The sequence below is a fragment of the Emydura macquarii genome, unplaced genomic scaffold (assembly GCF_026122565.2).
Source record: "Emydura macquarii macquarii isolate MOO-44397 ecotype Brisbane River unplaced genomic scaffold, CSIRO-AGI_Emac_v2 contig_3305, whole genome shotgun sequence".
NCBI lineage: Eukaryota > Metazoa > Chordata > Testudines > Chelidae > Emydura > Emydura macquarii.
The window spans coordinates 1,591,695-1,604,178 of record NW_027133442.1 but is presented as its reverse complement, the minus strand read 5'-3'; the positions used below and the strand labels follow the sequence as shown (position 1 = coordinate 1,604,178).

Sequence of the window (12,484 nt, the reverse complement as noted above, 5' to 3'; positions counted from 1 at the left end):
TGGTGCCAAAATAGGGATGTGTGTGCTGTCTATTGCTCCACAGCAGCTTGGGAACTCCACTGTTGCAAATCCGTTATGTTCTGTACTTTGCTGAGTCAGTCCTGCACAGCAGATGAATGGCCCTGCACAACAGCCACCCCCATGGATTTTCCAACTCCAAAATGATTTCCCACTGACCAGTTGCAATCCACTGTTGCAAGTTTCCATTTCTCCACTGTCAATGCAGCTCTCATTCTGGCATCCCGCAGCTGCAGGGGCAAGTTCAGCATGCAGATCCAGGAATGTGGCCTTGTGCATCCAAAAGTTCTGCAGCCACTGCTCGTCATGCCAAGCCCGCCTTATAATGCTACCCCACCAGTCAGTGCTCATTTCTCAGGCCCAGACGCAGCACTCCACCATTTGCAGCTGCTCTGTGAATGCCACCAACCACCTTGAATTGGTTCTTGCTATGTCCCACAGCAATCTGCCTTCCAGGAAGCTATGCTCCACCACGACTCTTAAGGCTTTGCAAATACTGAGGACTGTGGCTCCTATTCAGGCTCCATGCTTCTGTCAGAAGCCAGACTGTGACAAGTCTCATGGGGGTTCATGGGATTTTCAAGACCGGAGCAAAAATTACGGTATAGAGATGATATTATGGAGTGGAGAAAGCTACAAAATGGGAAATGGACCTCACAATCCCGGTCACCCATGTGCGACTTGTTTCCACTCCACCATGCATTGCCAAAACTTGCCAAAAAAGACAGTTCACTGGATGGTTACAAATTGCACACTGAGATACCTACCCATGGTGCACCACACTGTGCACTGAAACAAGTACTCCTGGTGAGTATGTGCAGCTCTGATGCAAAGAGCCAAGTATACACATGCATAAGTGATCTACTAACTGCATCCAACTGATGGTAACTGCATGGTACCATGGATTGTGGTCATGTGATCAAGACAGACCACAAAAGTCCACTCAATCGGATGATGAGCTATTGCCAACACCTTCACAACACCAAAAAGAAGATAAAAAAACCCAAGGGTCAATATAATTCATGAGTTCGCTGACACACTGTGGGGTGTGATGCACGCACGCTTCGAATGTCAGTAAAAGTTCCGGTTTTGTCAACAGAGTATTGAAAGCCAGTTTGGAGCAACAGCTCCCACACCAATCTCATTGGCACTGAAATCATTAAAATCCAGTTGTGACCTAGCAGCCAGCTAACCAAGCTGAAGTTAAAAGGTGGTATTTTTCCAACTGTTAGGTCCACAAAGACAGAGTCTCAGTTAATGCATATGGTACAGCTTTTAAGCCTTGCAGAAACTAGATTCCCTGCTGTAAGTGCACATTGTCCTTGCTCATTGGTACTAAGCAGTGCTAGTGACAGCTGCTATGCATTTAAGGGCATGTCTACACAGGTGACTGAGGAATGTTAAACCAAATTAACTTCAGGTGTGAATTTGAGACATATTAAACCTCAGTGTGGATGCTCTCATCCAAAAGTAAAAAGGCTTAAGTTTTCTTTAATTTAAATTCAAACTTGAGTGTCCACAAAGCAGCATGCCCTAATACTGGCCACGAAGGCTGGAAGGAAGTAACATGTATTGCCCTGAAAGGCCCAGGAACGCCCCCACTTTCGGATCTGTTACCATGTGACCTCTGAGGGCTGCAGGAGAAAAAGTATGCATCAAAAGACTGATACTGAGCAACATTTCCAACATCCAGTTTTACAGGAGTTGGTCAAACATTACAGAATATAATCTTGAATCTATCAGGCAGGTGAGATTTTTGATTTGTTCAGAAATAGAAAGCCGCTATTCACAAATTCAGCTCTTTCAGAAGGACTTGCACACAATGCAGCTGCCTTCTGTAACTATAAAGTGAGAGGCCTTTTTCTGCGGTAAGCAGCAGCAGCCATAGTAGGACAGCAGCAGCCATGCACTAAGAAGCAGAGTCACATTCTCACATTCCATCAAAATAATGTAATATTGGGCTGTCAAGGCAACGCTCGTCCTAATAGTACCCACCATCATCAAGTAAAGAAACAGATCTTAAGATGTTTAAAGAAAACTTTGTTTGATAGCATTTTGTCTGACAAGGCATCTATACTTTATTGTTTTGCCTTTATGGTTCCCTACTTCTCTATTGTTTACTTATATGGTCTCTCTCTGATAGTTATGCAACAGACAGAAACAATTTTTGCAAGATTTAAATCAACTAAGGTGGTGCGGTAGGATTGGTTAAAGAAGTGTTTCATAAACAGGTTAGGATTGGTGAAAAATCCTGTTTTGTAGTACTTTTGTTTAAATGATTGATTAAGGTACAACTAAATAGGACCCAAGTTTTAACTATATAAATTGGGGTCCAAAAAGGAAGTTCCTTGGAACCTAATGCCAGGACACAGCCCAAGATCAGAGCTGTCAGACCTCAACACCCAGCCAATTGTACTGTGCAGAAGCTGGAGCCCCAGATGACTGGACCCTGACTGGCCACTAGGAAAAGTTCATCTGCCTTATTGGGAATGGTGAGCATTGTATGCTTGGAAAGTGTACTGTGTGTTGGTAACTGTTAATAAATAGGTGTTAAGGATATTACCAAGCAAGGCTCTTTCACTGGTAAAACGCCCCACAAACCAGCAGATTACACCCTGGGCCTAGGAAAGGGTGGGAGTGCCTAAACTAACTGAGTTAAACCTTGAGCCCACAGAAGGGGGCCACAGGTGGCCACCAGGGTTTTTCTTGTAGTCATAGGCTCCTGGGTGGTGATGGGAGGGAGGGGAGCAACCTGCCCCCTTTAGAGCCACAAATATCAGAGAAGCAGGCAGTCAATGTGAGCTCCCCATCTTCCTGGAGGGCAGCAGGCCTTGGGCTTCCTGTTTCAACCCTGGGGTGGTGAGTGGCATGCTCCGTTCCCTGGCTGCAGGCTCTGACCACAGGGCTTTGGGTTCTGACAGCACAGCAGCAGGTACTGGCCCTGGGCTAACCCACCTCCCACATCATTCCCAGCCCCCACTGCATCCTCTAGGCTTTGACCTCCACCCTCAGACTCAGGCCTTCCATCCATCACCCCTGGCCTGTGCTGCCTCCCCCAGCAACCCATCCATCACGCCTGGGCCCCTCTGTCTCCATACCTACCCTCTCCATCCAGGGCTTAAATTTGTCCCCGCACTTGCCAGGGCTGAGTAAGTCTGCTATGAGAAGTGATATTCACTTTTCACTGCCTCCCAACTAGCTAGCAAGTCTGCTGGTGTGAAAAGTGATATTAACAAACATAGATATAGAAATCTCTCTCTCTCTCTCTCTCTCTCTCTCACTTCTCACAGAAGCAGGTCTGCTTGCTAAAACAAACAAACAAAAAAAAAAGATAAGAACATGCAAAGCACCTTATTTGTGTTTCTATTCTGTTTAGGTCCAATAAAGAATAGACAACTGTACATTTTTTGCAGACTCAATAATAAAAATAAACAAATGATGATTGGGACATGTATATGTGCATATTTATTTGTTTTTCCTAAAGTTAATGAAGTATTTTAGGAAAAAAAGTGTCAGAGTGGCCACAGTTGGTGCCCGCACTCTGAAATCACCAAAAAAACCTTTGTTATAAGAACCCCTGCCTTAGAGAGTGTGGGTAACAGAACTATGGGCTGTTGTGAAACAGCTACAGGTATTTTTGGAAACTAAGACTTAGTTCCCACTTAAAACTTTGATGAGAGCATTGTACATCAATCTACGTTGCCTGTATAGATGCCTGTGTTTCTTTAAGTATAACTCAAAGTGAGGCTGCAGTCAACTTGAACTAATAGTCACTTTGAACAATCTGGAACCAATAAATCTTGAAATTTTTTGATCATTTCAGCATAAAGAATCTCATTTTTGAACATGTCTTAGCAAGTTGGATAGGGAAGAGATTAATTCAGTGAAGTTGGCCATTGAAAAGCTTGCAGATGTAAGCAAAAAAGTCTTTGCTCCCTTTTTAATATCTAATCTTTATAAGTTCCTGGAAACAAATTTTGTCAGCTGCCGACAACCCCAGTGGCTTTAAATCCGCAGAGTGAAGTCCTACGAAAGTGACAAATCTTACAGAATGGAAATGGGCTCACAAATTCCTGTAGGAGGTGGTAAGCTTTGCAGAGTTAGCTGCAGAGAAAGCCATTCCAACTGCTTGGCTGGCTGCTGAATTTCAGAACTGTTCAGTCTTCCTAGAACCTGTGCTTGTTTTTTCCTACTGCTCCATTCACTCGTCAATGTTCTGCTTCTTCAGACATAACACGCATAAGAGGCATTAGGTTGCACACCACGGTCCTAATGGGTTTAACGCAACTAACTTCAGCTTCAGTGGTCTTCCAAAGGTGTAGTGAGACGATCTTCAATTTGATGCAATTTTAACAAGGAAGTAGTACAAGAGTACATTAAAGTGAAGGAGTCTTCGTCTGCTGGGTTGGTTGCTTTGTTCACCATTCAGAATGGCTCTGCCTTCATGAAGTTGCAACTTACAGTGGAAGCAGTGGGTACTTCTTTTGACTTCCTTTACAGTTGAGGTGAATGGACATAGGAAGTTCTCGTGCTGCTGTCTGATGGTTTTCCAACACCTTTTTTTCTAGTCTTCTGCCTTTATTCTTCCTCTTATGCAGTTTATTGGTAAACCAGTGAATTTCATGACATTTAAACTGTCATTCTGAGCATTATTTCTTCTTCAAGTGTCATCTGGCCATCTGTAAAGAGATTCTTTTCATGTCTTAAAAGAGACTCTGTCTAAGAGACTATCCTGACAGACATTTATCTAAGCAACCTAAGTTTCTAGAAGCTATGCTTTAAAATAAACCAGATACAAGTAACAATTGTCCTACTCACAGTCCACTTCAGATTTAAAAAATAAAGACAGACTGTGGCAGTCCTTTGGTTATTAAAATGAGCAATTTGTGTTTGCACAAGAAATGGCATCTTTATGCAAACATGTTTTCTACCCTTCATACTTCGTGGTCATACAAGGTCAAAATTTAAAGAATGGGCAAGCAAGCTCCCTGCCTAGCTACATACATGAAAGTGAAAATGCTACACCAAATGCCAGGCATTTTCAAGATTCAGTGAAACCTAAAATATACTCTTCACCCTATCCTCCACCTCTAAATGGAGTGTTGCATTTTAAAACAAATTAAAATCAGTGACTTAGCAGAATGATCTAAATAGCAAGAAAAACTGGTAACAACTTGTGTATTTAGTTAATATAACCCACCTCACAAATATCGTGTTTTCATATTGAAATAGCAATCTAAAAAAAAATCCCAAAATTAAACAGGGAACACACCCTAAACACTACTGCATACTATTCTTGCTATTTGATAGTAAATAATCTATTCCCAGGTCACACAAACTTCAGCTTGTTTTGTTCTCAGAGCACGAAACTAGTTATTAACCATCACTGCTACAATCCCCAATATATCTAACTAATCTCTTGCCAATCTCACATCTCAATTATCAAAAGATTTAAATCAGATATAGATTACTTCAATTATAATGCACTTCATGTAACATCACTACAATCCAGAAAAGACTGACATAATTCTGTACCTTTCAAATTCTTATGAGCATTTTTCATTCTTTGTCCTTTGCTCACTCATTTGGTCATTTACAGTTAGTTTTACCAGCCTTTGCCTTGCTATATTTTTCAATTCAAAGAAAAACTACAGGTCAGGCTTTAATAAAATCACCACCACCAATATTCCTATATACTGTGAATAGGAAAATACCCTTCATAAGAACAGCCATACTGGGGCAGATCAATGGTCCATCTAGCCCAGTATTAGGTCTCCCAAGAGTGGCCAGTGCCAGGTGCTTTGGAGGGAATAAATAAAAAAAGGTAATCCTCAAGTGATCCATCCCATTGGCCATTCACAGCCTCTGGCAAACAGCAATCCCTGCCTATCCTGGATAATAGCCATTGATGGACCTATCCATTAACTTCTCTAGTTCTTTTCTGAGCCCTGTTATAGTCTTGGCCTTCACAACATCCTCTGGCAAGGAGTTCCACAGGTTGACTAGGCGTTATACGAAGAAATCCTGCCTTTTGTTCATTTTAAACCTGCCGCCTATTAATTTCATTTGGTAACCCCTAGTTCTTGTGTTCGGAGAAGGAGTAAACACTTCTGTATTTGTTTTCTACATACCAGTTATGATTTTATAGACCTCTATCAGAGCCTCCTTTAGTTGTCTCTTTTCCAAGCTGAAAAGTCCCAGCCTTATTAATATCTCCTTCATATAGAAGCTTTCCAACAGCCCTAATAATTTTAGTTGCCCTTTTCTGTGCCTTTTCAAAAAAAGATATTGGAAATGGGGCAACCAGATCTGCATGCAGTATTCAAGATGTGGGCATACCATGGATTTATAAAGAGGCAATACAATATTTTCTATATTCTGTATCCCTTGCTTAATGATTCCCAATGTTCTGTTAGCTTTTTTGACTGCTGCTGCACATTGAGTGGATGTTTTCAGAGAGCTATCCACAAGATCTTTCTTGAGCTAACTTACACCCCTTTATTTTATATGTATAGTTGGGATTAGGTTTTCCAATGTGCATTATTTTGCACTTATCAACATTGAATTTCAGCTGCCATTTTGTTGCCCAGTCACCCAGTTTTGTGAGATCTCTTTGCAACTCTTCACAGTCTGCTTTGGACTTAACTATCTTGAACAGTCTTGTGTCACCTGCAAATGTTGTTTATCCCTTTTCCCAGAAGATTTATGAATATGTTGAACAGTGCTGGTACCAGTACAAACCCCACAGGGACACCACCATTTACCTCTCTCCATTCTGAAAGTGGACCATTCATTCCTATCCTTTGTTTCCTATCTATTAACCAGTTACTGATCCAAGAGAAGACCTTCCCTCTTATCCCATGACCGCTTAGTTTGCTTAGGAGCCTTTCATGAGGGACCTTGTCAAAGGCTCTCTCAGGTATACTATATCCACTGACTCATCCTTGTCCACATGCTTGTTGACCCCCTCAAATAATTCTAGTAGATGGGTGAAGCACGATTTCCCTTTACAAAAACCATGTTGACCCTTCCCCAATAAACCGTGTTCATCTAGGCGTCTGATAATTCTGTTCTTTATTACAGTTTCAACCAATTTGCCTGGTACTGAAGTTAGATTTACCAGCCTGTAATTGCTGAGATTGCCTCTGAAGCCTTTTTTTAAAAATTGGCATCACATTAGCTATCCTCCAGTCATCTGGTACAGATGCTGATTTAAGTGATAAGTTACAAACCACAGTTAGTAGTTCTGCAATTTCACATTTGAGTTCCTTCAGAACTTAGGTGGATACCATTGGGTCCTTAAGACTTATTACTGTTTAATTTATCAATTTCTTCCAGAACTTTCTCCTGTGACACCTCAATCTGGGACAGTTCCTCAGATTTGTAACCTAAAAAGAATGCCTTAGGTTTGGGAATCTCCCTCCCATCCTCAGTCATGAAGACCGATGCAAAGAATTGATTTAGTTTTCCACAATGGCCTTATCTTCGAGTGCTGTTTTAACATCTCTATTGTCCAATGCCCCACTGGTTGCTCAGCAGGCTTCTAGCTTCTGATGTACTTAAAATATTTTTTGCTGTTACTTTCTCTGTCTTTGGCTAGCTGTCCTTCACATTTGTTTTTTGGCCTTCCTAATTATATTTTTACACTTCATTTGCCAGAGCTTATGCTCCTTTCTATTTTTCTCAAAAGGATTTAACTTCCACTTTTTGCCTTCAACTGCTTCTTTTACTTCTTTGCTTAGCCACGGTGCCACTTTTATGGTTCTCTTACTATGTTTTTTGATTTGGGGTATACATTTAAATTGAGCCTCTATTATAGTGTCTTTAAAAGGTTTCCATGCAGCTTGCAGGGATTTCACTTTTGGCACTGTACCTTTTAATTTTTGTTTAACTAACATCCTCATTTTTGTGTAGTTCCCCTTTCTGAAATTAAATGTTACCAAGGTGGACTGCTTTGGTGTCCGTCACGCCCCCAAGGGATGTTAACTTTTATTATGTTATGGTCACTATTACCAAGCAGTTCAGCTATATTCACCTCTTGGACCAGATCCTTTGCTCCACTTAGGACTAAATCAACAATTGCCTCTCCTCTTGCAGGTTCTAGGGCCAGCTGCTCCAAGCAGCAGTCATTTATGGTGTCAAGAAGCTTTATCTCTACATCTCACCTGTTAAGTGACCAGAGGCACCTAGGAGTGGGCTTTTTAAACCCTGGTTCTCCCTCAGTAGCCCTGCCCCATGTTTAAAGATTGATGCATGCTAAAGGCCTTGAGATCAAAGCCTCATTAAGAAGTGCTCAGCCTTGCCGAACAGGCCTCTAGGATCAGCACACGGTCCCCCAAACAGACCACACAATATACTTCAGTCAAACAGCAAGCTCACCACAAACACACACTGCAGGCAACAAACTCACCCCTAGTGTCACGTAGTTGCGCCTCCTTCACCTGGAGAACTCCCTCACAAAACTCCCCTATTAGTTGCCCGTTTGTTTCAAATATTTACAATGCCAGACAAAATGAGTATTTATTCAAATGGCTTTACACCCTCAAATAATCCTCTGCTTCCCAACTACCTTATTTAGTGACAAGAAAATACTCATATGACTTATTGATGTTGTGATTAACTGGGAATTTTTTGTAATATTTTTATGAATCCTATGTGTGCCTCAATTCCCTCTGCATTTTGCATGGCTAGCCAGTGGGGAAAGGATTAAATTCACCCTAAATAGACATAAGGTGTGTGTTGCTTTGTTGTCTGAGCCTGAATGAGTCATTAAAAAGGACTGGCTGAGGCAGACCCCATATCAACAGAGAACCGGAGAAGAAAGAGGAAAATCCAATTAATCAATCATCAGTACATTGACACATACCAAAATACTTAGAGGGAAATAGATTTCCCCACCTCAGCAGAGAAGGTGAGCAAAGACTCCAGCTTGAGAACAAAGGACTGGAAGGTGAGAGAGAGACAAGAGTTGGCTTCTGAAGGAAGCTGTGGGGCGCTTGCATCTGGGAACTGACTAAGTTCCATCATTTCTCTGTGCTAACCTCAGGACTTCTGATGCTGTGTCCAGTTGACTAATAAACCTGATTGTTTTGAAAAGCTGTTCGAGTGTCACTGTAAATACTAGGTGAGCTGCATTAATCCCTGGAGAGTATACAAGTTTCTACCAGGAACTTCTCTCAGCTGGACTCACTGAACAGAGCTCAGTGTGATAAGGAGGTCTGAAGCCCAGAGGTTCAGTCTTGGCAAGCAGTAAGGCCTATCCTGAAGGAAGAGCAAGACCCCTTGGGAGTCTAGCACATACAAGGGGTTCCTCCAAAGTACTGTTCCAAAGCTGGGGGCGTAGCATCAATCCTATGGATCCATGACAGATATACAGTCAACATCTACTGAAAAACAGATGGGCTGCACACATGGAACAAGAGTGATATTTCCTAGAATAAAAAGGTACGTACCTGATAATAGTACCTGAGAACCCAGCAAAGCCCTTCAACGTAAGACTGTACAACTTTACGACGGAATTTCTCATCAGACACCTCAACATCAAATTTGTTCTTATAGTAGCGCTGTTTCCAACCAGATTCCCATAACCTACATAAGCACAATTAGATTTTAGTCTATTTTCATATTGCATGAATATTTACAGATTTTGCAATAAATACAGAATTCACAGATCTTGCAATTAAAGCGAAGGCAAAAGGTGATTAACACGAAAGCAATGGGATGAAGAGTATCTCATCTCAAGAGACAACAATTTAAAGTCACTTACATCCCAAGTTACCATTTGATTTTTGACACTGTCTTGTACTATTTTAAGCCTGGGCGGGGAGAGGGTGGGCAGGGAACTGACTCACAACCAATAGCCAGAGGACTAAACCCACTGGCCAAGGACTGAGATGAAAGTTATAACTGGGGAAGCCAAACGTAAAGGTTCAGGAGCAACACCCAGAGGAACAGTTTAGTCCTTATTCGCTGCTGCTTGGATTGTATTGTGATTTCTACAAGGGTGCTGTCTATGAACCCTGCTCGAGGGTTTCAGATCAGCTCTGTTAGGAAGTTTTCTGATAAGTCTGATGTTCCATCTCCTCCTCCCCCAAAAGCCCTAATCAGCTTTTTTTTTTTTTTTTTTTTTTTTTAAAAGCAGCTGCATGCTGGGTATATTTTGTGCATATGAGAGTCTTAAAAAGAATACAAAAGTAAGTATCAGAGTGGATAAGGATAGTTTTCAGAAAATAAATAGTAGGATTAAAAAGAAAAATGTATTTCAAAAATAAAACCCGTTTAAAATTTGAAGCTATGACAATCTATTAAAAGCACTTAAAGATATGCTGCATCAATGAGCTCGCTTCAAGTTTTAAGGAGTTAAAGGGTGCTGCTTTTTCAATTCAGAGGGAAAACCATCTAACTTCTGAGATCAACTCAAGCTCACATATTGCATTAACAATCTGTACTATTTTCTATCTTTACAATACAATACAGCAAGTGCTGCTATTTTTCCAAATGTACCTATTTCCAGTTTGCTGTGCAGTAAAACCTTTGCCTTAATTACTTGGGGTTTTAGTTTAGCTAGCAGTTTGTTTTTTCATTTGGACTAGTTCAAAGTTGAGAAACGAATTGGCAAAGCAGGCAAACTTATTTTCCTCTTCCAAGCCATCAATAAAAACCAGGTGAGAGGAGAAGATCTACTAATTCTAAAAACCTGAAGGACATGAGGGCAGATTTTCAAAGGTATTTAGGCATTTAAATAGGTAGATAGGCTCCTAAAGGATTTTTCGAAAGCACCTAAGTTGCACTGATTTCAATGAGTTAAGCATATAACCTGCTTAGGAACTTCTGAAAAGCCTAGTAGGCACATATCTGCATCTTTAGACATCCAAATACCTTTGAAAGTCTGGCCCACACACTGTTAACTATCTATGGTTAATACTTTATTTATTAAATCAGTTTTAAATGCAAAAAACATGTTTTGACAAATCTATTTTGTTTTAGTCAAATAAAAACGATCTTAAATGTGCTGGATACATGAAGCAATTTTAAAATATTGGGTTTTTTGTATTTAATTGAATTCCAGTTTCCATCCAAATGTGGCTTGCACAAAATCACAAGTAAAATGACCGTCTAGTAGATAAGGAATGTTAGAAAATTTTGAATGATCCATAATAAAAATGTAAAAATTAAGAATCTGAATAAATGCATGTGTGATCTATGTAATTGCTTAAATAAGTATAGACAGTGTATCCCAGTTAGCAAAAAGTAGCAACCAATTTAGGGCAACAGCTATATTTGATTAATGGTTAAACCATTAAAAACATGTTTATTTGTAGCAAATGGGAACAAATCTGTCTTTATACTTATTAATTTTCCTAAATGCAAAATTATTAAATTATTTAAATCAAGGTTTCCTGCTTGCTTATTTATACCTCTGTGAATGTATAGGAAAGAAAATGAAAGAACAGTTTGGCATAAATAGATCAAACGACACTGATCAAATATGGAATGCAGTGATTAATGTGTCACCAAAACTTTGCATCCCACTAAGATCTTAATGAATTACACTTAAAATATCTTCTTCCTCCCTGTACCTAGGTTCCCCCCCCAAAGAACCAAAAAAAAAAAAAAAAACCCCAATTGGTACATTTCTCATGAAGCTATTTTATTCTAAATACGGAATGAGGTGACAAGTGGACTTACTGAGCTTTTCACCTTTTGAGACCTTGGTTCAAACCCTATTTGGATTATGAGCGAAAGCAAGTTTAGTCAACTCTCCCTATTCCTACACCTTCATTTAATGAATCAAAGGGCATCTCGCCCATAGCTAACACACATACACCGTATTAATCAATTAAAAAAAAGACATTTGTGTGATCAATATAAATGAAGCTATGCACACTAATATAACTGAACTTTATGGGTTAAATAGCTCAAAAATTCAATTGCAAAACAGTGGCATTCAGCTCACATAATCAAAAGCTAAACACTGAATGTCTAGCCAATTTAGCGCTTGGTCCCGAAGGGAGTAGTAGCTTGGAGGACAAAAACCTGTATGCATACTAATCTAGATACTTAGATTTAACAGCTATAGCTTACACATCTCACTGGAATTTACTGACTATTCTGACCCTCCACATTAATTACTCGTGGATAAAAAGATCATAGGAAAGCATCTGAAGGCACTACTGCTGTAAGCTAAATGGCATTAATTAGGCTGCATCTACTTCAGCAATTTGCTAACAAAGTGCTACAAAAAATGGTTTCACCTGATATTATCCTCTGGCTCAGGTTCACTGTCACTGTCTTCTGCTTTTCGCTTAATTCCTCCTGCTGGGGATGGGGTGCCATCAGAAGTGAAACTGGTATTAGGAGATGTTGAAGGAGTCTAGGGATATAATCATTCATAAACACAGGAAAAAAGGGTTTTATTATGCACTTCATATTCTAGTTAAAAATGAATGGTTTTGTGATGAAGAAT

General features: G+C 40.2%; 1 protein-coding gene across 3 annotated transcripts in view; it reads right to left on the bottom strand.

Moving 5' to 3' along the window:
- Positions 1–12,484, bottom strand: part of XRN2 (5'-3' exoribonuclease 2) — an 88,918-nt gene that overhangs the window by 44,646 nt on the left and 31,788 nt on the right. For all 3 annotated transcript variants that reach the window (XM_067532945.1, XM_067532946.1, XM_067532944.1), the window contains exons 16-17: positions 12,273–12,391; positions 9,471–9,606 (exon numbers count right to left, since the gene is read on the bottom strand). In XM_067532945.1, the coding sequence (XP_067389046.1) occupies positions 9,471–9,606; positions 12,273–12,391 (255 nt within the window). The remainder of the gene's footprint in view (positions 1–9,470; positions 9,607–12,272; positions 12,392–12,484) is intronic.